This window comes from Periplaneta americana, chromosome 8 (assembly GCF_040183065.1).
Source record: "Periplaneta americana isolate PAMFEO1 chromosome 8, P.americana_PAMFEO1_priV1, whole genome shotgun sequence".
Classification (NCBI taxonomy): Eukaryota; Metazoa; Arthropoda; class Insecta; order Blattodea; family Blattidae; genus Periplaneta; species Periplaneta americana.
This window is the reverse complement of record NC_091124.1, coordinates 35,706,854-35,729,682: the sequence shown is the minus strand read 5'-3', so window position 1 is coordinate 35,729,682 and position 22,829 is coordinate 35,706,854. Positions and strand designations below refer to the sequence as shown.

General features: G+C 35.6%; 1 protein-coding gene across 3 annotated transcripts in view; it reads left to right on the top strand.

Annotated features, from left to right (window-relative positions):
* Window positions 1-22,412, top strand: part of LOC138704644 (serine-rich adhesin for platelets-like) — a 71,228-nt gene extending 48,816 nt beyond the window's left edge. Inside the window, exons 13-18 of one of the 3 annotated variants that reach the window (XM_069832735.1) lie at window positions 616-1,471; window positions 2,897-3,042; window positions 5,217-5,621; window positions 7,396-7,816; window positions 17,329-19,074; window positions 20,830-22,412. In XM_069832735.1, the coding sequence (XP_069688836.1) occupies window positions 616-1,471; window positions 2,897-3,042; window positions 5,217-5,621; window positions 7,396-7,816; window positions 17,329-19,074; window positions 20,830-21,014 (3,759 nt within the window). In that variant the 3' untranslated portion in view covers window positions 21,015-22,412. Of the gene's footprint in view, window positions 1-615; window positions 1,478-2,896; window positions 3,043-5,216; window positions 5,622-7,395; window positions 7,817-17,328; window positions 19,075-20,829 lie in introns of all 3 variants that reach the window. The other 2 variants (XM_069832734.1, XM_069832732.1) reach the window with 2 other exon arrangements.
* The last annotated feature ends 417 nt before the right edge of the window (window positions 22,413-22,829 follow it).

The window sequence follows — 22,829 nt, the reverse complement described above, 5'->3', positions numbered from 1 at the left end:
CATTGTTAGCTTTCTGAAAAGCTGTTTACATGTCAAACCAATAATCAACTCTGAATTTTCTAGCTGATTAGTTCCATTCATATTAACACTTGTACATTATTACCAGACAGTGCATCAGTTTTTCAGACCGACAGAGCAATGTATGAAGCAAATCAGACTTCAAATCTTTTAAAAAATATATGCATGGTAACTCTTGCTGCAGAGTCAAATTGAAATAATTAAACACAGGCAATATACACTGGAAAAAGAGTAGAAATAAACTTCTGTCATGGGATCATTAAATAAGTTTTGAAGTATCTATAAAAGTTTAAATTGAAAATTGAAATAAACCGAATGATATAAAATAGAGTCTGGCACAGCACTTGTGAAAAAAACTGACAAATGGGTACCACGTGCTGACAGCCTTAGAAAACTCTGATGTCAACTTTAAACCTGACACTTGGCAGCCCTGTTCATTGCTGAGAAAAATTAATATCGAATTTCACGAATTTTTCAGTATTCAAAAGCTGTATGTCCTCCCTGAAGTGAAGCATTTGGATTACATTAAGAAGTAGCATATTGTTTGTTTAATCTGTCTTAAGTAAGCAATTAATTGTAGTCATTTTGGTGTTGTAGTTGTCAGGTGCGGAGACTAAACCATCTCACTTACTGCAGTCCCAGCTACAGAGTCCTGCAACAGCAGCTGTGAGTGAACTCCTGCCACCAGGCATGACACTAGAGGCTCTTCCACCCTCAACAAGTCCTCCTAACATGGTTACTGCGGCAGCTACCACAACTGCAGCAGGATTTTCAACTCCTCCTCCAAACCATCCTAAATCCACCAGTCCAGGAACTTCACCCTCTGCCTCCAAGACTCTCATATCGGTGCCACAACCTCACAAGCAACCTTCTCCCGGTGTGGTAACAACAGCCACGAAGGAAACCATTCCAGTTTCTGGAGCGTCATTAGTGAAACTAGGAGCTCCTTGTAGGGAACACAGCGGAAGCAGTAACCTACAAAACTCTGCCTCAACGCAGACGAGCCCCAGTAAAGCTAAGACACATCTCCAGCAACATGTGGGAGTAGTCCAGCAGAAATCACCGGTAGGTGTTGCCACTTCTTCACCACATTCAGCCCCACAGTCAGCATTACCACGACAGCAGCTTGCTCAGAATCCTGCAAAACGGGGTCCTGCCGTTGCTGCCTCCCAGCCCTCAACAAACGGTCATCACCATCCCATTGTGACGCGTTCGTCACCGAATGTGAGTTCTGTCCGGCATTCCACAACACAGACTGGCAGCCCAGCGGGGCACCCCCATAACCATAGTCATCAATCTCTGCCTGATGTGGTGAAATCTGCTGCTACAAGCACGACATCGCATCGGGCAGCAGTTGGCTCTACTGCTTCCAAGGTTCCTGCTCACTCATGCCACAAAAGTCTCAAGAATGGGGGCAGTATTGAGCCAATCAAACGGGTGGCGTGCACTGACTGTAAGTGTATGTAAACCATTCACTGGTTTTATAGAATAAGGCTTGAGACAGAGTAGGTTAGTCCAGACACAGCAGCAGTTGACCTACTGCAGTATGCCTGCCTCTTTTATTTGAGAAGGGCAGGGTTATTTGAACAGTCCTGACATGTTACTTAGTTTGGGGGTCTTACTCATGTCTTTTTGATGCTATTCTGTTATTATTCATAATCGGATAATTTATTTTTGCACTGTTGATGTACTTACTACTACTACTACTACTACTACAACTGCTACTACTACTACTACTACTATGACTACTGCTATTGCTACTGCTACTACTACAACTACTGCTATTGCTACTACTACTACTGCTGTTTCTACTACTACTACTACTACTACTACTACTACTACTACTACTGCTATGACTACTGCTACTACTACTACTAACTACTAACTACTAACACTGCTATGACTATGACTACTGCTACTACTATTACTTCTACTACTACTACTACTACTACTACTACTACTGCTGCTAGCTACTACTACTACCTACTACTACTTCTACTACTACTACTACTACTAATATTATGACTACTACTACTACTGGTAATGCTATGACTACTGCTACTACTACTACTGCTATGACTACTACTACTACTACTACTTCTACTACTACTACTAATATTATGACTGCTACTACTACTACTACTACTGGTAATGCTATGACTACTGCTACTACTACTGCTACGACTACTACTACTACTACTACTACTACTACTACTACTACTACTACTACTACTACTACGATTACTTCTTCTACTACTACTACTGCTATGACTACTGCTACTACTACTACTGCTACGACTACTACTACTACTACTACTACTACTACTACTACTACGATTACTTCTTCTACTACTACTACTGCTATGACTACTGCTACTACTACTGCTACTACTACCTACTACTACTATTACTACTATGACTACTGCTACTACTACTTCTACTACTAGCTACTACTACTACTAGCTATTGCTACTACTACTACTACTACCTACTACTACTACTACTACTACTACTACTACTACTATGACTACTACTACTACTACTACTACTACTACTATGACTACTGCTACTACTACTACTACTACTGCTATGACTACTGTTACTACTACTACTACTACTACTACTACTGCTACTGCTATGACTACTACTACTACCACCAATACTACTACTACTACTTATGAAACTTGCCATTATATTTGTTTTGAGTCTACCGAAAATTAAATTTTGTCAGGTATTCATGTACCATTTCACAACTAAATCATCCAAAATAGAATATTCCTTTCATAAAACATTTTGAAATGAAGATAATTAATAATTTAAAAATATTAATAATGTAGAAGGCAAACGGAATTAAAAGACATGACATTCTGTTTTCCAGATCCTGACAGTGAAGTGGTTGATCTGGAGGATTCGTCAAGTCAAGATGACACTTGCTCAGAGCGCTCGAGTTCGACAACTACGTCAACTCAGCGGGATTCTAGACACTGTGATTGTTGTTACTGTGAAGTATTTGGCCATGGCATGGTAAGGAAATCATACAACTGCTAGTATAGTTGTAATGGTGTTTGCAGTAGCTAATGCACTATAAGTATCCTACAAGCAAAACTCAGCTTGGACTCCTCGCGGCGCGCATGTTATACTCTTCCCCCCCCCCCCCTGCAGTAGGCCTGAGAGCATGCTGGGAACAGGAGCATACGTCATCTGCGCAAGACAGTCACGCCCGCTGGTTTCTGCGCACTGAGTTTTCCTTGTTGGATGCCTATAGGTCCTAGTTCTTTTCCATTTACTGTCGAACTTTCCACTGCTAATTGTATGTGTAGTTCTTCATCAGGTTTCACTTTTATATCATCAGTATAGTATTAATGTATATAATTAGTGACATACTTACATCATGGCATTAACTATAATAATATTTCATTTTTAATGGTAATAATGTCATCAAACATTCGTAAGGTCTGTAGATTTTAATATCCAATACACAGCTGTACTCAGAAAATTACACAACAGAGAATCAGACCTATAAATTCTTTTTAGTAAGTCTTGAAGTTTTTAATGACCAGTAGAGAAACTTTGTCAAAAAATGACACAAATGAAGATCGACATATTGGCATTATGATGTCAGACAAGCTGAGTTCAAAATATGTCAGCAATTCTGCAGGCCTTCGTGTGATATTGTTTATTTTAGTGTGTGTGTTTTATCTTATTCTGAAAAGCTAATTAGTTCTCGAAACTGACGACAAATATATTTTGGAAAATAGGAAAATTATGTAGGAAAATTGACATTTCACTGAAAACTACTATTTTTCCGAATGCCGAGCTTCAAAATGAGGGTCATTAATTAAAATCAGTTAGCCGTTTTTCCGTAATTTCCATTACCAGTTCAGATTATCTATCTATATATAATTTGAACTGGTAATGGAAATTACAGGAAAACGGCTGAACGGATTTTAATAAATGGCCCCTCATTTTGAAGCTTGGAACCCAAAGTTTTTCGGAAAAATAGTAGTTTTCAGTGAAATGTCAATTTTCCTACATAGTTTTCCTATTTTCCAAAATCCATCTGTCGTCAGTTTTGAGAACTAGCTAATTGCATTCAGGAGAAGTGAAGCGAGCATCAAGTTGGCCGTGTTGCATTTCAGAATAAAACAAAACACACACTACAGTAAACAATATTACACGAAGGCAAGAATGCTGACATATTTAGAGCTCGAATTAAATTGGTTATTAAAAACTTAACTTACTAAAAATAATTTACAGGTTCGATTCTGTGGTGTGTAATTTTCTGGGTACAGCTGTGTATTGCATATTAAAAACTACAAAACTTGAGGTGGTTTGATGACATTATTACTATTAGAAATGAAATATTATTGTAGTTAATGCCGTGATGTGACTTTTTTCATTAATTATACATATTGATGCTATACTGATGATATGAAAGTGAAACGTTTTGGGGTTATATAAGTAGATTTCTATATTTTACTGAGTGGCGGCTATATAGTATATGTTACTGAAAGCTATAAAACTTATGTAAGATAATAATATTATTAAAAATCAAATATTTTTATAGTTATTAATCAAGTGGGGTTGGGTCTTTTTCATATATTTAATGGCTGTGTGGTGTAGATATTTATATGCGTGGTTCTCTTCAGTATTGGCTTGAGAGAGAGTATCTTTCATTATTATGGAAGCAAATAACTTTCCGAATGTCTGGTATTCTTCATTGAAAATAAATCTAAAAAATGTTTATTTGAACGTCTAATGAACTTAGTTTGCAGCATTTGCTGCACAAGCCGCTAGTATATATAGATAACTAAGAAACACTAGCTTGCATAATTTTGTCTTTTGAGTCATTTGTTTATGATTCGAAAGAATACTTTGAATCACAGACTGGGGGCCAGTTGTGAACGAACCATGAATAGTTAGAAACGATTGGTAAAGTCTGATTGAATCGTTGGTTTCGACTTCTGAAAAAGAATCATATAGTCCAACTCCAGTTTGAAACCCTTATAATATTATGAATGATCTTCCCTTTTTTGCGATGCTATCAGTAATCATCTGAACTAGAATTGGTAACAACTTGACTATTGATAGTTTCAATAGTTGAACTCATAACTATCTATAGTACAATTGACTATCACCCATCACTAGTATAATACTTACATCAAGATGTTTACTGTGTTCTTAAAACATTGTTGCAGCCGTCTGTTGCCCCTGTGAGTCGTAACTATCAAGAGATGAGAGAGAGATTAAGACTCCTCCTTACGAAGAAAAAAGCAAAATGTAAGATAGGCAATACTGGGGCCGTTCCAACCAGTGGGACGGGGACTCCGGCAGTCATGCAAACTGGGAACACTGCTCCAACTGGGGGAACGGAGGCTGCAGTGAAACCTAGCACGACGTCTGCTGTGGGACCCTCGTCAACACCTTCTCCTGCAACTTCTGGTCCTGTTCTTGCCAAGCAAGACTCAGCTGAATCCCTTCCACAGCCTCTGAAGGACCCCAGAGATCTGGAGGCGTTACTGGACTTCATCGAGGGAACTCAAACAACAAAATGCAAAGATGCAAAGAAAGCAGCTAAGAAGGCCAGGCAGAAACAGAAAAAGGTTACTACTGATCTTTGAAAACATAATTTTACATAAGTTTCTGAAAAAGTCTGATGGAAATACAGTCTATCCAGCAAAAGAATAAAGTGATGTAAACCATATAACATCAATTGCAAACTAGAATGCATTATTTCGCTGTTGTTTTAATATTCAAGCAGAAGCATATTTAACAATATCAATAGATCTATTCACAATGGTAATTAAAATGAATTCTACAATGAAAATGGAAATTTCGTTGATTGTTCCAAAATACAGTTTAATGATTCACCTTTCATAATCTGTAGTTTGTTCACCCCTGGGTCACTTAATCCCCAACATATGGAGCTGGGCAGTTTTAAGATGAATGCATATTGTGTTGTGCGTGTTATTATTTATCGGTTGCTTTCTCAACTTTATGATTTTTGGCACATTTTAGAGTTCAAAATAATTTAGTGAATAAAGTTTTTCTTCAAATGGCATGGAATTTTGCACAAAAGGGTGTAAATATGTTATAAATAAACAAATGTCTTTTTTTATTGTAGTAATTAAAATGTTGTGATAATCATTTGTTGAAGTTGTAATGTTTAAAAAAAAACTAGAATGTTAAATTTTATTTCCTCAAAAACTTGCTTTCTGAACGCAAAAAAAGCATACATCAGTTTACATATTCATACCGTATATTAGGAATAGAGGAACATGTTTTACGGAAAAATATTTAAATTATGAGAACTAGAGGAATATTTATACAATGTTAATTAATACAACAAAAAATTAATAGCTTGAAAATAAATTGAGATATCAGAATGGAAACTTGTGTTGGTCCATGCACATGTGGCCTCTATTCTGCGATAAAAATTTCAATTTCATTGGACAAATTTCAGCGGTCCATTTCCTTATTTGTAAAATATGAGGATTAAATTCAGTTTACATTTCTAATTTATATAGATTAAAATAAAACACTACATTTTCATTGTAGAAATAAAATAAAATGTTCTTCTTTATACAGTATGTCTAAAAAATACATGGTGAAATATCAGCAATAATAATTTTTATCAATATAGGGCCAGAAATGCCTAGTGTCTGAGTTTCGAAGGTCTGTTTATGACATTTAATTGAGGCTATCAAGTGCAAAACTTGCCTTATCCAAATTTAAAAAAATGAGTTATATATGGGATGTTGAACTTCTTGCAGCTCTTTATCTACTAATATAGTTGGTTTGTGCAAATCTTGTCTAATTCCTCTTCCACAGAGCTCAGAAAACTACTATCAAATGAAAAATTGTCCATATCCATAACGGTTTTTCCTGTTTTCTGACAAATCACTTTACCTGGATAAGGCGAGTTTTGCATTTGATAGCCTCAATTGTTTACATCACCTTACAGTAAATGTTAAAATATGTCCACCTGAATACAGGTTTCACTCTTATGATCCCATCAAGACGATCTCAAATTTCTGGCATTGTTCGTATCATCTTACAATCTACCACAATATGATTACAGAGAGTTTTCACATCAGCCACCAGAATGAATTATACAAATGATTTTAAATGGCCACACAAAAAGAAATGTGGGTTTAAATCAGGTGAGCATGCAAAGGTCAGTAACTGGTCCACTCCTTCCTATCCACCAACTTGGAAACCTTTGATTCAGGTAGTGTTTACATCACCTTTAGTTCTTCGTTGGACAGACTGTAGATAAAGGTCATTGATTCTAGTACATTATTATTGGTCGTTAGAAACTAATCAGTTTTATAATAATTGTAATGAATTTCTCCAATATTTCTTGTTTGTTTCCAGTTGGAGGAGAAAGAGAGAAAAGACCAGGAAGAAGCAGAGAGACAAAGACTTGAAGATCTTCAAAATAAGACTCCGGAGGTTACAATTACAGTAGTCAATACACCAAATTCTCTCGGTGTTGGTTCTAACCTACAAACTAAAACATCATCTTCGAGTCAAAGTAACTCTGGGAAAGGAAGTAAGAACTCGAAGAAAGGAGATTCAGGGTCAACAGTGCAAGGAAATGACAGTAAAACAAAGGTCGGAGTTCCTGGTGATAAAGTATTGCCGCAAGTGACGCAGCAGCCTCCACAAATGGTGACCATCAAGAGGGTGATGGAAGCAAATGGTGCTGAACCCACTGTGACCATCACGCTGAAGGGAGCCACGCCTGACAAAGACAAAGTTCTCTTCACCTTGGTCAATGGGCAAGGTGACTACCGTACGTCCAATAATTTTATTTTTCATCCTTGTAGCTGTAGTAACATCCTCGTATAATGTAGATATGTTTAATACGATTTATGACTTCAGTGGTGTTCAACATGGTGCAAGATTTCTTGGGGTTTTTTTGTCGTGTCATAGATGTATGCTGTGATCACATTGGCTCCATATTGGGCCAAATTTGGTAACATTTCTACCATGCTACATCATTAATGGGCGGTGAGGTTCATATGATTTTGTTTTTCCCAGCTATACCAAAGACTTGTGTTAATTATATGTGTTACTATATCACTGATAATGCTTAATATTTTTTGACCGATTGTGTTTTTTAACATCCGTACCAATGTTGTTGATTGGCCTTGTAAGTTAAACTTACAACACACGTGTGGTAAGTAAATAAATCAAATCAACTTTTATTTATTTACTTAAAAGTAACAAACTATCAGTGTTGTGCACCACTATATGCTATGAAGAAATAACTAAATGTCTTATTATACCTGTACTTTTTCTAAATGAATTTATTGGAGTGGAGATATGTAAGAAAAGAGGAATTAATGTACGGAGACCGTAACAGGCCACTAGCCTAATACCTGCAAGAACGATGATGATGATGATAATGATGTACATAAGACGTAAGTGTGAAAACCATTTCTGACAACTTTCGGTTGTTGCTCTGAGCGCCACTTGTGGGGTTGTGGCTGAATGTGAAAACATCCATGGAGTAAAATACGTTCTGAAGCATTGACTTATATCGGTATGAAATTTATGTAGGCTTACATTGATGTATAATTAATGTGTCATCTACAAACATTTTCTATATGCTACTTATTTATATTGATGTATAATTTATTAATGTGTCACCTACCTACTTATTTGAAGACAAAACTAATTTTCTATAATTTATTTTATTACAACATTTTCACAATCACCACCGAATAATAACAAATGAATAACACCTATCGACAAATAATAAACAGCGATTACACATGTAAATGTTATCATCCAAAAACAAACTATATTTTATTTCAATTAAAAATGATTAATTACTTTTTTTTTTTTTTTAAATTAAGATCGGGCAAAAATAGTATGCAATACTTGTGTTAAGTGCATAACAGAATCTCGAGAATAGAGAAGATGAGACGAAGTTGAGTCTTCTATAACTTTTCCTCGATTCTATTGTAATGCACTTACCACACTTGTATCACAATATACTATAGGGATCCAAGTGGTGAATAAATTCGTGGAAGACCGATTTAAAAATCATGCAGGTTAAAAGCCATAATATTATAAGTAAAAAAACTCTGGCTACTAGCAACAGGCAGCTATAATGAACACCGATCAAAATACCCCTCATTTCTCGTGAAAAACAACAACTGAATAGACCACAGTGGACTATAGTGGACTTTATGTTGTCAGCAAACAGCTGGATACATTAAGAAGATTGACTGATAAGAAAAAAAAAAGAAAGAAAAAAAACCTTAAACCTAAATAAATGCTGTAAATTTACAATATAGGGGCACAGCAGATTTTACTATCTAACATCTACTTGCAAAATTACTGTGTATCTTAGTGTTATCATCACATTACTTACAGACCTGTTACTAAATCTACATATTACTCTGTGAAGAGATTTATTAAATCTACGTATTTAAGACTTCAACAAACAAAATTTGATAACTCAATCCCAAGGGAAAAAATGGAACTCTCTGCATCAAAATCCACAGTTAATTCCCGATTTACCACGCAAATCGTCTGTAGCTGCATTTAGATTGGCAATAGGCCATGATTGTTTGGCCAAACACCTGCATAGAATTGGAATATATCAGTCCCCTAACTGCCCATTGTGCAACTCAAACCAAGAAATGGATTCGGAACACCTCAAAATCTGTGCTTCAGTGGCTGGTCATGATAATATCTTTGAAAAATATTGGAGTGCAAGAGGTCAAATGACTTTATTGTCAAATGCCTGGCATTAGAAAACAACAACAACATTAAAAATTACGCGCATTTAACACAACCACTAAAACTCTAATTTGACAATTCTGACCTAATCTTAAAACTAACAACTATTTAGACCCACGCAAATATATTGCCAACTTTAATCCAATATGGCGATTGGCTAAATTGGCTTCTTGATGTTACTACACGAGTAATAAAATATGCCCACTGGCTTCTTGCGAAATGTTGTAAAAAATTTTGAAAAATATTTTACTTCGAGTAAAATTTGGTATAAAGAGCTCAAAAGTAAAAAAATTTGCAGAAAGGAAATTATTCGCGAAGTTTTGTTGAATTTCGCAGACATAAAATACATTTACAATGACATATCTTACTACATGTACATCAAAGGAACAACTTTTCTGCCTTAAAAAAATACGCGCCAAAATCCATTCACAATATTCCAGGATTTAATTTAATCCAATTTAATTCAGAATACAAATACAAGCCTACCTTTTACATCCATCAAAAGACTAATTAAAAATAAATATAAAATCAAGCAAAACCAAGCACTATGTACCAAAGCCAAAGATAAAAAATGGAGCATTTTAATAAAAAAAAAAACAGAAATTATTCCAGAAATCCCACTTAAATCTGCAGTAGCAAAATTCAGACTGCTTACAGAACACGATTATTTGGCCAAACACTTGAATAAAATAGGAATTTACACGAATCCAAATTGCCCTCTATGCAACAAAGAAGAAGAAATGACTGCAGAACATCTACAAACCTGTAAAGTTCTACCTGTTGGATCCACCACAGAGAAATATTGGAGAGCAAGAACGCTAATGGCTTCGTTGCCAGTGCCTGGCATTAGATAACAACAATAACAACATATTCCAGGATTCCTATTTATATTGAATGATTAGTTGTTTTAATTTATGAAGAAAACCATTGTGGTATATTCCTCTTTACTGGTGCTACACTCCTCTAGAGCAGTGGGATTCAGTCTTTTTTTGCTAGCGTACCCAAAAAATACATTTTCTTTACTTTCATACCCCCAAACTGTATTGCAACTGTATAAAAAATAACAAAAGACTATGATTGAAGTTGTATGCAAAATAAATTATTATTGTCATACATACAGTAGTTACTGATGCAATAATAATGGTAATGAATTATGTAAAATGTTACTGAAGCAAGAAAAAACAAGGGTTGATAATATAAAAGAAAGTATGTGAACTCCAATAATTATCAACAAGTATAATAAAACAAATTGCTAACATTTTTACATACCTAGTCAACGTGAAAATAATATAATTGGTTATATTAAACTATTGCAGTACAGTTTCAAGTAAAAATACAATTTTGTATACACTGAAACTTCATTTTGTTGGAGCAGAAAGTTAATGTTCACTAATCAGCTGAGTTTCTTTATGTGGACAGTTACTGAGAGGTTGCAAGGAAAGTAAGTTGTGCTCGAAGTAGTGTAGTAGTGGTGGCTGTGTTTCTATGAAGTAGGATGTTCCAATTTAAACTGCTCTGTGCTTAAAGGGAAAGAAATTCATATTCCTTCATCAATGATATTGAATTAAAAATAAACGAGTGTTTTTTAATAAACTATAAGTTTATTCAGAACAAAATAATATTTTATTTAAACACCAATTTGGTGATGTATGGAAAATGGTTGCTCTCCTGTAGCGTGAATTTGTCTAAGTGTCATTTGGGTTCACACAAGATTCACACGGGAAAATGTTAAGCATCCAGGTCCGAGGATGGAATCAAGTTATAGCAGCAACGTGTCTGTATGTCACGAAATGACTAATTCCCCATGAAGTCTTTATGGCTTAGTGATGCAGCTCTTTCTTCTTGTTACAAAGACTGGACTTCGAATCTCTCTATGTAAAACGAATGTGTGTAAACTTTACGCACACGATTCCTGAGCTATTCCGAGATGGGACTTAGTCATTGAACAGTGACCAATTTCCGTGTCAAAGGATGTACGTGTGAAGGTGAATGGAAAATTCTAACGTCACTTTTGTCTTTAAGGACAGGTGCAGTCCAAATAAAAGAAACATTTTTTAACCTTATTACTAACAATAAAATTACAAAAACAATGTATAATGAGTGGACTGATACAACGAAAATAGTTCTACAATATTTTTGTTCTTGTATTTCATTGGGTGACCTAATTTTATTTAATCACATTCACCTTCATGTAGATTTAGATATCTAAATACAGGATTTCATCTTCAAAGTTGTCATTGTTGAATATTTCTGCCATCAAAGCTCTTTCAAAGCAATTAACTATTATTATTGCCGCGCTCTCATGGGTAACATGTTGGCATCATACCATAACGTGTGGTGTGCTTTTAAAACATAATTTTGCCAACTGATTTTTGCTGTGTAGGTTTCACTCTAAGCATCATGTTGTCACATCTACTTCCGCGATAAGAATAAGCACTGGTTTGTTATATTGTTAAATGACTATTATTATTATTATTATTATTATTATTATATTATTATTATTATTATTATTATTATTATTATTATTATTATTATTATTATTATTATTATATATACGAGTACGTTGACATTCTTAACTGTTCATAATAATTTTTAATCATTGTTCGTCCTCAGCACAAGACATTGCAACCTTGGTTTTAGTCCACGTGGATTAGACAAGTAGGTGTCATTTAATAATGGAAGTAGCTTATTGGTTACAATATTGAAATTGAGGCGAGTGATTGGAGCAGCGACATAAGAAATTAAAAACAATAATGCAATTACAGTAAAACCTCGATAAGACGCGCCTGCTTATTACGCTATCCCGTGTAATACGCTTTTTTTTGTCCGGTCCCTGCACATTTCATATATAACACCTTTATAAAATACCCCGTTTGTTGCGCTCAAGTCCCGCATAATATGCTGTTTTTGTGGAATATTTTGGATATAATTTTCAGCAATGTACTGTAACATCATTGAAACATCTTGGTCATTGAACTCACTGGTGCCATTAACCTGAAAAGTATTGGTATTCGACCCTTTACCTGTGCATTTAAACCTTCATACTTCAACCTTAGTGTACCCCACCCTATTGTTACGCTCTCTTATTCGACTCCTTATCTGCGTGGTTAAAGCCTACATACAGTTACATTACCTCACCCTCTTGCTAACCCTCTCTCTCAAACAGCATTCCTCACTCGGCTGTAATAAAATTCTGGAAATTTTTGCTGGGCAGTTTGCATGGTGGAAGAATATTCTTCCACCATGGGCAGTTTGTTGTCCCTTTGTGTATTGAAGTGTCTGTGAATGTGATTACAATGAATGTTAAACGAAAAGCCCTTTCTGTGTCGGAAAAATTGGAAATCTTACGAAAGTACGATAGGAACAGTACTCTTACTCAGAAACAACTCTCTGATGCATTAGGAATCCCATCATCGACATTAAGAATGGTAATAAGAAATCACGTCTCAATCGCTGCAGCTGCGACATCGGGAGGATGTAAGCGCAGAAACTGAAGTGTGGTAAACATGAGGACTTGGAGAACACGCAAACGCCAAACTATAAATGGCTTCTTTTTTTTTTTCGAAAGAATTAAGTACAGTACATATTGTAAATGTCTTTGACGTACAGTACAGTAATTACATAATGGAGTAATACTGTATTACTTTTCATGAATCATGTATTTCAATAAAGAAAAATGTTAATAGGTACTGTATATAAGTCAAAATTAGTATACCCGCCTAATATGCGGTCCCGGTTAATACGTGTTTTCCACCTGGTCCCTTGAACAGCGTCTTATCGGGGTTTTGCTGTAAATTTCAAAGACCTGCCAAATTTTATGCACAAGGCCGCTCAAAGACCTGCCGAATGTTAACCATGAGAGCACGGCAATAATAACTAACTTAATTGGCCATCAATCACCAATTAAAGTTTAGTTGTATAAAGAAGATGCAGTTGACTCACCCAGTATAGATCTTTTTTATGGAACTTTACAAAACAAAGAATGTATCCAAGAAAACAATAGAAACTGGGAATGAGAAATTGAGGTTTAAGTTTGTATGAATTCTCGTGAGTGCAGTGTCCATGCTAGAACTCTTTATCTTTTACAAAGAGGTGGGAAGAACTACTATGTATGTTTATTTAAGTGGGTCCAGTACCATCAAGTTCACCCCTTAAGGGAGTGACCTACTTATTGGCTCTGTTACCAAGAGCTAGTCTCCACAACTAGAGACAATATTTACTGCATTTTAATAATCTTTGAATGAGCAGGAAAACATTGATTTCTTGCGTAATGAGCTAGAAGAGAAATTGTCAAAAACATATTGTTGCTGAACAAAGATTAGTCATTATATTAAATTATTTCTTCCAAGACCTTCTGAACACACCTACTTTATTGTGCATTGTTTATCTTTGAAAAACTGCTACTGTTTTATTTCATTAAACTTTTTATGTCATCTGAGTGCAAGAGGTCAAATGACTTTATTGTCAAATGCTTGGCATTAGAAAACAACAGCCTTTTATGTTGACTTAGCATTGCTTGCTGCAAGGAAGACATAGTGAAGCATCTCATGTACACACTCACTTAAGATAACATTCATTGCTTTTATGGTGCATTACAGCTTTCAACGGCAAGCATTGCTTATCAGTTCTAATATATACATTCCCTGATGGAACAGACATGCAACTCCAAAACACTGGATGTCATTACATCTATGACATAGTGAAAAAATCTTCAAATCTTATCCAATGAAGATGCAAAGATGCATTACTTTTGAAAAAGTGTTTAGCTTAGTTCCCTTACCGTAGTAAGATAGTAATCTTGTAATGAGATTGCATAAATAATAGCCAAGAAGCTTAACAATAACTGTCCTTTTTTTTTTTTAATATGGAACTATAAACAAAACCTATCTGTAAACATTCAGAACGCAAAATTCTCATTTTTGAACCAAGAGCAAGAAAGGGATATAATAACACACCGTTACACACTTCTAATAACAGATAATAGTTTAATAATAGTTTTATTTTCCCTGGCAGAGTTAAGGCCATCAAGCCTTCTCTTCCACTCAACCAGGGTCAAAGCACATACAGAAAAATACATACTGGTATACAAGTATTAACCTAAAAAAAATAATAATAATAATAAAAATAAATAATAAAAAGAGAGATTGAATACATATGAATATAATCACAAACAGGAAAATACATTCTATAGATCATTTTACAAAGTTTCTTAAGCTGAAAACGAAACCCTTACAGCTAGTTTTCTCATCGTGCATGTCTTAAGAGATGTTAACTAACAATTTGTTACTGATTTTTTTTTTTTGACAATATTATTGCTTTCTGAATGCTCCCTACATATCACTTTGTGTTAGTGCTTTGTTTCTTTTTTCCAGAGACTTCTATCTGAAATCTTTTTAGTTTCGAAGTCTATTCTTTCGTTGGAATTGTTAAAGAATGTTATGCTTCTGCAGACACAAAGCATGGAGTAACTGACTAACTATGCCTCCATGTTAATTGATCCCAAAATGCGTTCAGTCCATTTTTATGAAAGAACAGGGCTAGTTTTTTTTTATCTACTGGGCTATGGACTGAGTTAGTTTTCAACTGACATGGACAATAACAGACACTTCTAGACAAGGATTGACGTAGTTTTTGAAGAAAACAAGCTTAAAATATAATTGTAATTGTAATTATTTCTGAAAAATATAATGATAGATGTTTCAAACAATTATATACATGGGTCATTAGTGGCAACAATGTTTGTATGTGGTGCTATCAGCAGTAAATGATGCAAGCTGATAATAATGAGAAAGAAGAGCATCTGATATGTGTTATCTGTGAGTTTGAAGACAATCTCATTTATAAGATATTTGTAGTGAGTTTAATTTGTAGACTGTTATCTGCAGTGCTGTAAAATGTTTAGCAAATACGAACAAAGATGCTTCATTAAAATTCAGATTGCAAGAGGCAAAAATGCTGGACAATGCCATACAGCATTACTGGAAGCTTGTGGTAGAAACACTTCATCATATTTTACCGTGGCTAGGTGGACACATGCATTTTTGTTTCCCCTTTTTGTAGTAAAGATATAGAAAAACCAATGCGTGATGTTTTGCTAAGTATGTTATTGGTCTTGCAAAAAAATATTTAAAACATTTTACTGAAAAATTGAGCGACGTATTTCTTTTTGAAATATACATATTTTTCAAAATATTTTTGTTAATAACTCAGAAACTAATTGACTCACAGAACTGAAACTTTACGACATTATTATCTATCACACCATGATTGTGTGTACAAAAATCAAGGACGTGGCATGAAAAATGTAGAAAATAGAAATTTCACCCTTCACCTCAAACATTTCTAAATAGTGCTTAAGGATATGGAGGAATAAAATTTATAAAATTATACATTTTTAAATTTGAAAGTTATATGTAACCCTTTAATTTAATTAAAAAAACTATTAAATTCATTACATTTTAACAGAACTGTAATAAAAAAGCTTAATAAACTCTGTAAAATTCAAAACATCAAATCATGGTATCAGTAGATTTTTCTCACTTTAATATTGAAATTAATATTGTTCAAATAGTAGCAGTGGGCCTATGGAACACAGAAAGCTGTGATAGAAACAAAAGCTCATTCACATTATGGTGACTGCAAGTAATAAACCATCATCACTCTAGCTGCAAACAGTCGATGAACTTCACTGTGATTCAGGTCCTCAGTAATCAGTTACAAAGTCTTTAAATCCCCAAATTCCAGGCCTGGCCACTTGACTCACAGTATGAAACAATCAAATGCATGACTGAATGCTCGATGTTGTACAAATGCTAGTCATATAGGGGAAATGTACCATTACATGATCCAGTCGAAACTGACAATTAGTAAATTTTTGATGATATCGAATTTAATAGTGATAAATAGTTAATGACACTGTGTAGAAATGACGATGACAATATTTGAAACTATCATAAAAATTAATGGCTAATTCAGCTGGCGAAATGTGGAATTGACCACTTACACTGCACTTTTGGTTGGGCTTCAGTCATAATGTACAGGGTGTCCAAATGAAAGCTATCCAAGATAAAAAAAATTGTATCTCGGAAAATATTTATTATGTAAGCAATATTTCCGGCTTTTACTGTCACAAAGGAAATCTCTTAAAACTTTTATCCATACCCTGTTCAATTGCATGCATTAGCTGGTAACTTTGGACAAGCTTAGTAATCAGTTTTGACACTGCAGGAGAAGGTTGCATACATGTTGTGGTTAGCTGATTTTAAAAGTCTTTTATGGATGTTCAGCATTGTTTTTGAATGCAATATGGATGTGAACTCGCAACATGGGAAAGCTCCCAGCTCTGGGATGAGATTCGAGATACTTATGGGTACTTTTTATCTAGACATTCTGTATTTAATTTAATATCATTATTGTTTTGGTGTTTAATCCAATAATCTTACACTGAATATCAGTTAGTGTGTTATACTTTCGCCTACTCATATTCTGTGTTAAATGTCCTTCCCCCAATATCTGAGCAGTTTTTCTCCATTCCTATTTTTCTGTTTGCAGTTTGTCAATCGCAAGAAGACTCGAAGGCATCAGCCAATGTAAACATGAAGAATAATCAGTGTAATGCCAATAGTTCAGCTAATGGTAAGAAGAAAAAGAATAAAGGGAACGGTACTCAGCAGCAAAATAATCCACCAACAGCTTCAAACAAACCTCAACATTCCACTGCCAAAAGTGCAACAAAACCCGCGGGGACGAATTCTAGTTCTGGTGGCAAACAACAAAGTAACGGTACAGTGTCTGTGAATAACAAGGTCAACACATCACAACAGCAGCAGAAGCTTCGGCCCTCCTCAGCAGTCGTGGTCAATCACACAGCAAATGATATGTTGTCAGTAATATCTCCAGTCAGTCACGCCCCCTCTGTGAACCATCTCACAACAGCAACTGCCATTAAAATTAATAATGTTATAAACACCATTTCTTCTGCTGGAAAGGCAGCTTCAGTGTCTTCAGCGATGGCTCAAACCCCCATGCCTGCAACCGGCTCCCGGTCTTTTAGTCTGGAAAACTTGAAGCTGCCTCCAGGTATAACGATCACAAAAGTCGATGGTCCTACAGCGGCAGCTTTGAGGAAATCTCAGTCAAAACCTCCAGAAAATTCCAGACCTCCTTCTTCGAACCATAGCTCAACCACAATCATATCTGCTCCGACATCTGCAGGCAGCTCAAACAGGTTAGGTGGGTACGGGGGCGGAAATACTGGCATCTCTCAGGGGATCGGTGGCTCGAACGTCATTGTGGTCGACACGGGGAAGATGAAGGAAGAATTGGAAACGGTAACGATGAATGGAGATGATTCTAATCATAATAATGGTGGAAACAGCAAGAAAAAGAACAAGAAAAAGAATAAAAATCAAAACACGGGGAATGGTAACATTAATGGGAATATAAATCAAATGCAGAGGCAGCAAGTTGGAAATGGGATAGCTGCAAATCAGGTGAATGGGAAGAGCCAAAATAATTCTGGAGGGAAGAATCAGGGTGTTCAAAATGGCTCTAACATCAGAGTCCAGCCACAGGTACATCCTCTCCTGACAAAACACAACATACGTCCACAAACACTTACAGTTAATGCCAGTCAGTTAGCTCAACAGCCGGCGATAATCAAAGTCAATGGCTCCATGGTTACTATCAGGAATCCCGCTCTGCAGCAAGCCATGGCTACTGGTAGTAGGTTCTCCCAGCATGGCGGTGGTCGAGCTGAGATTCTGGTGAACGGTGAAGTGCCTACCAACAAACAAGGAAACAAGCCCGGCAAAAAGCCTGTCAACTCTCCTACTGCCAATGGTATCGTCGGGGTGAAGGGGAAGGAAAACAGTACAGTGCCGCCAAGATTCGCCAATGCCGACAATGTGATGTTGAGAAATAGGTTAGCGCCACAGGTTGAGTATAACGGACTTAACAGTATACCGGGGCTTCATATCAGTAAAGTGAGTTCGCCTGTTGGAAGGGGAGAGGAAAACGGGATCAGAGGTCCTGTGAACATGCTGCCTCCCAGGATGAGGATCCAGCAACAATCGCTTCCCTCGCATATGACTGACGTGCGGAAGATGACTCACAACCATGTCAACGCTACGCAGGAAGGTTCCCCAGCAGCCCGCTCTGTGATGCAGGCACAGGCCCAGTCCGCCATGCGCGAGGCCATGGCTGCTTCCATGGCAGCTGCTAATGAAGCAAAGAAGAAAAAGAAGAAGAAGAAGGGTGCTGGTGGACAAGGCCATGCTGATGACTGGAATCTTGTGGGTGAGTTTCAGGGTCAGAGTGTGGAAATTAATGTGGAATTTTCTTGTTCTTGAAAGTTACTAACAGAGCAGTCCATAGGTACTGTAAATTCATAGTCCTCCTTAGGCCGAGTTGTGCGAACATGGAATGAAGTCCTGTTAAAATTAATTTCATGGTTAAGCTAGACTAGACGGCATTTCGGAAGGCGGTCAGCTGCTATATGCGCCATAGCATTTCTGGTATGTGACATAACAAGCTTATACAGTAGAACCAATTGGATTCAGTGTATAACAAGTATAACAGTGTTTGTTTCAATACATTGAATAATTAAAACTAATATTTACTGTTTCTGTGTAAGGTAAATAAATGGAAGAAGAGACTGTAAAAAGACAATTATTGCACAGACAGGTGCAGAAAATAGTGTTTAAGGTATATAATTATTTTAAAAATGTTGACGAGCTGAACACTGCCGGCCATCATGATGCTGGCTGCAGCATTGCCAACGCGCAAGAAACGACTGCAGAAGCATGTGGTGTGGGATTATAACCGTGCAAAGAATATTGTTAGTGAAGGAAAGAGGGTTTTTTTGGTGTCATGTTGCAGTAATCCACGGCTAAGGTCATTATTGTCATTTGATAATTTAAATTCTCTTCTGCACTATTTTTATTGCACGTGTGCATAAAGCACGATGTGGCAATGTTGTACGCTGCCATGCTCTCTTTATCTGTCTCTCTTGACGCAAACGCTAGCAGACTACCGTCTTCCGAATTGCCGTCGACTCTTGAAATGTGTTGTACAAACTCAGAATAGTGCATTATCTGGAGGTTATCTTCTGAATAAGCTATTCCAGGCTTGCTGTCGGTGTTAAATTCTTATCTACGGAATAAATTATAAAATGGCAGCAACATTAGGCATGAATCTTTCTGATAGTTTTGATGAATTACTATAATAATGTATTTTTGAGAATGCACAAACAGAAAATAAAATAAGGTGTAATAGACCTGATCTATGAAATGAGTATGACGATAAAGAATTTCTGGCAAGATTCACACTGAAAAAGACAGTTTTAAGCGTGCTGGAATAAATAATTTGAAACACATGACAGACAGATAAAAATAGTTCACATTATCATCATTATAAAGAAATGGTCGTAATTTTTAAATAATTAAAATTAAATTTTAAGCAAATTCATGAGACAGTACTTTTTTCTATGAATGAATATTCATAATGTGATGAAAATAGCAGCAGATATAGTCAACTACATTGGAAATATGCTTGAATTTTTAAGAATCTGTAGTGCAAAGGGTTTCTGAGGAAAATCTTCCTAAAATACCTATGTTTTTAACTGAAATTTAATTAATATTTTTCACGTTTAAAAATTGTTTATAAAATATGAGATAGAAAGATAAACTAATAACCAAAATGTACCTGCAAACATTGTGTATATGCTGTGAAAATTGTAAATTGATAGATTTAAAAGTTGCAGACTAATAGCAAAATTTATTCACTCATACACAACAGCCATACACTTAGACTACCCGGACTGGGTAGACTACCTGGACTTAATACCCCAGCTAACAACTGCTATGCATTTGTTATTTATAAAATATAAAAACATTTGGAGATTTACGACATGTTATCAGCAGACACATTTTGAAAATATACAGATTTAAACAGTCGGGGGGGGGGGGGGAAATTGGACTTAACGAGGTTTTATAAGTAAGCTAACGAAGTACTCCTTTCATTGTAGTAATTATACTGTGTTTTGATTTTCAGAGAGTGTGTTTGCGCCAAAGGATATAGATCTTGAAAATGGTGATATTGATGATGACGAACGGGAATTGGAAGCATTCAAACGTTTCTGTTTCAATTCTGTTCCACCCAAGCGCAAGGAGAAAGTTCATCTAAACATCAAAGACATTGTATTGAAGAAAAAATCATCTGCAATTGGCTGCAGTTAAAAAGTTGATGCACCGTGTGAGGATCTAGTGAAAAACATTTTGAAGGACATAAACTGCCTTGATTTAAAGTGGCTTCATATTAAAAAAATAAGAAAAAAGAAAAAAAAAAGAGGAAACTTGTTGGTTCTAGTAATTTAAAAAACAAAAGAAAGTTGTTTTATTTATATCCTGTGATCCAGCATATTCCTTGGTGTTTGTAATTTTTTAAATATCCAAACAACAACATTTTGTGATGAGAAGTAAAAGTCACAACAATCCTATGATCCGACGTAATGGAATCGTCTTTTATGATGTTGGAGTGGTGAAAGCCACGAGGCTGATGTAAAGTTGACTGGCTAGAATGACGAATATATTCAGTTATTTCTCAGCTTTTAACTGTGGAGTATTTGTAGAACACTGTCAGGAAGCTATTCAATGTAGGACACAAGTTACGAGACAGTGTTTGATCTCAAAACTTTGAACTGAGAGCTTCACACGTACACAGAAAATAAACTCACATGGCTGCCAATATAAATAATAATAGATTTGACTACTTTATGGGTTTAAATAACCACAGATTTCATAAAATAAAAGAATAAAAAAGCTTGAGAGATATGTCACTTTGAAAAGTGAAATGTATTTTGCTATTATCCGCACAATGGTGCTTCCTTAAAGCAGGTTATATTTGCATTTCACAGATTAGCTTAAAGCTGATTGGAATCTGCACTGTATTTGACGAATGTTAGAATTTTTCTCGATAATTTTTTATGGGTGGTGCGATTATTTTCCTTAGATAAATGAAATGACACTACACTTGTTTTTATCTGCTTTTAACAAGTATAAATCGTTTCATTTTGGATCCATTTTTAATTGTAGATTTTTTTTTTGCGTAGTTTACAGTACACACATATACACACACTCACGTAATAATGAAATAATGATATCTCATGATAGTTCTGGAAATGCCGAAAGGGGAATGAAATATTCATATGCGGTGTTACTCCAGTCAAAACTGACATGTTCCCAAGATCATGATATGGTGTTACAATTTTATACAAGAAAACTTTAATTTTTAAGAGCGATTCGTCTTTTTTTTTTTTTTTATGCCATTGCCATTCTGGTTGCTGCTATGTTTAAAAGTTTCTGCTGTAAATAGACAGATTGATGTTCACTAGAGTCACAAGCAAGCCTGACACTGCAGCATCAGTATTTATAAAGTGGCTGTTTAGCACCACTTTCCACTTCACAGTCAAAGGACTGACATAACTAACAAAATGCTGGATCTGATGATGATCCGAATTTTTTACATGTGAGCCTCAGATAAGGGCCAACTCCAGTGGTCTGTGGTAATGTATTTGTTATACAAGATTTATTTAGCCATTAGAATCATTAGATTAAAATTTACCAATATAGATTGGAGGTCTTTTGTTTTGCTTTTACAGTACCATCCTAGAGAAGTCAGAAAAAGTAAGAGTTCCAAAATGAACGTACTTTTTCATGACTGGTCCTTCCCTATTTTCACTGGGTTGTTGGAGACATTGCAAAAGAACAAATTCTCTTTGCATTGTATATTTATGGAGGGGAAAGTTTATCACGATGTAAAAAAGATGGAGGAAAGGAAAAGCTAAAACTTATTGTTAGTAAATTTACAACATGAATGTTTCCATGGTGGTTCAGTGGCTAGAATGCTGGGTTCAATCCCTGGCATACCACCAATTTATGACTTCATATTGGGCAAGCCTGTGGTTCAGGTAGTACATTGGTTTTCTCTGGGAATTCTGATTTCCGGTGGCATCCCAACAAATCTCCATTATGTCATCTTGCAGGTGTAGCGTA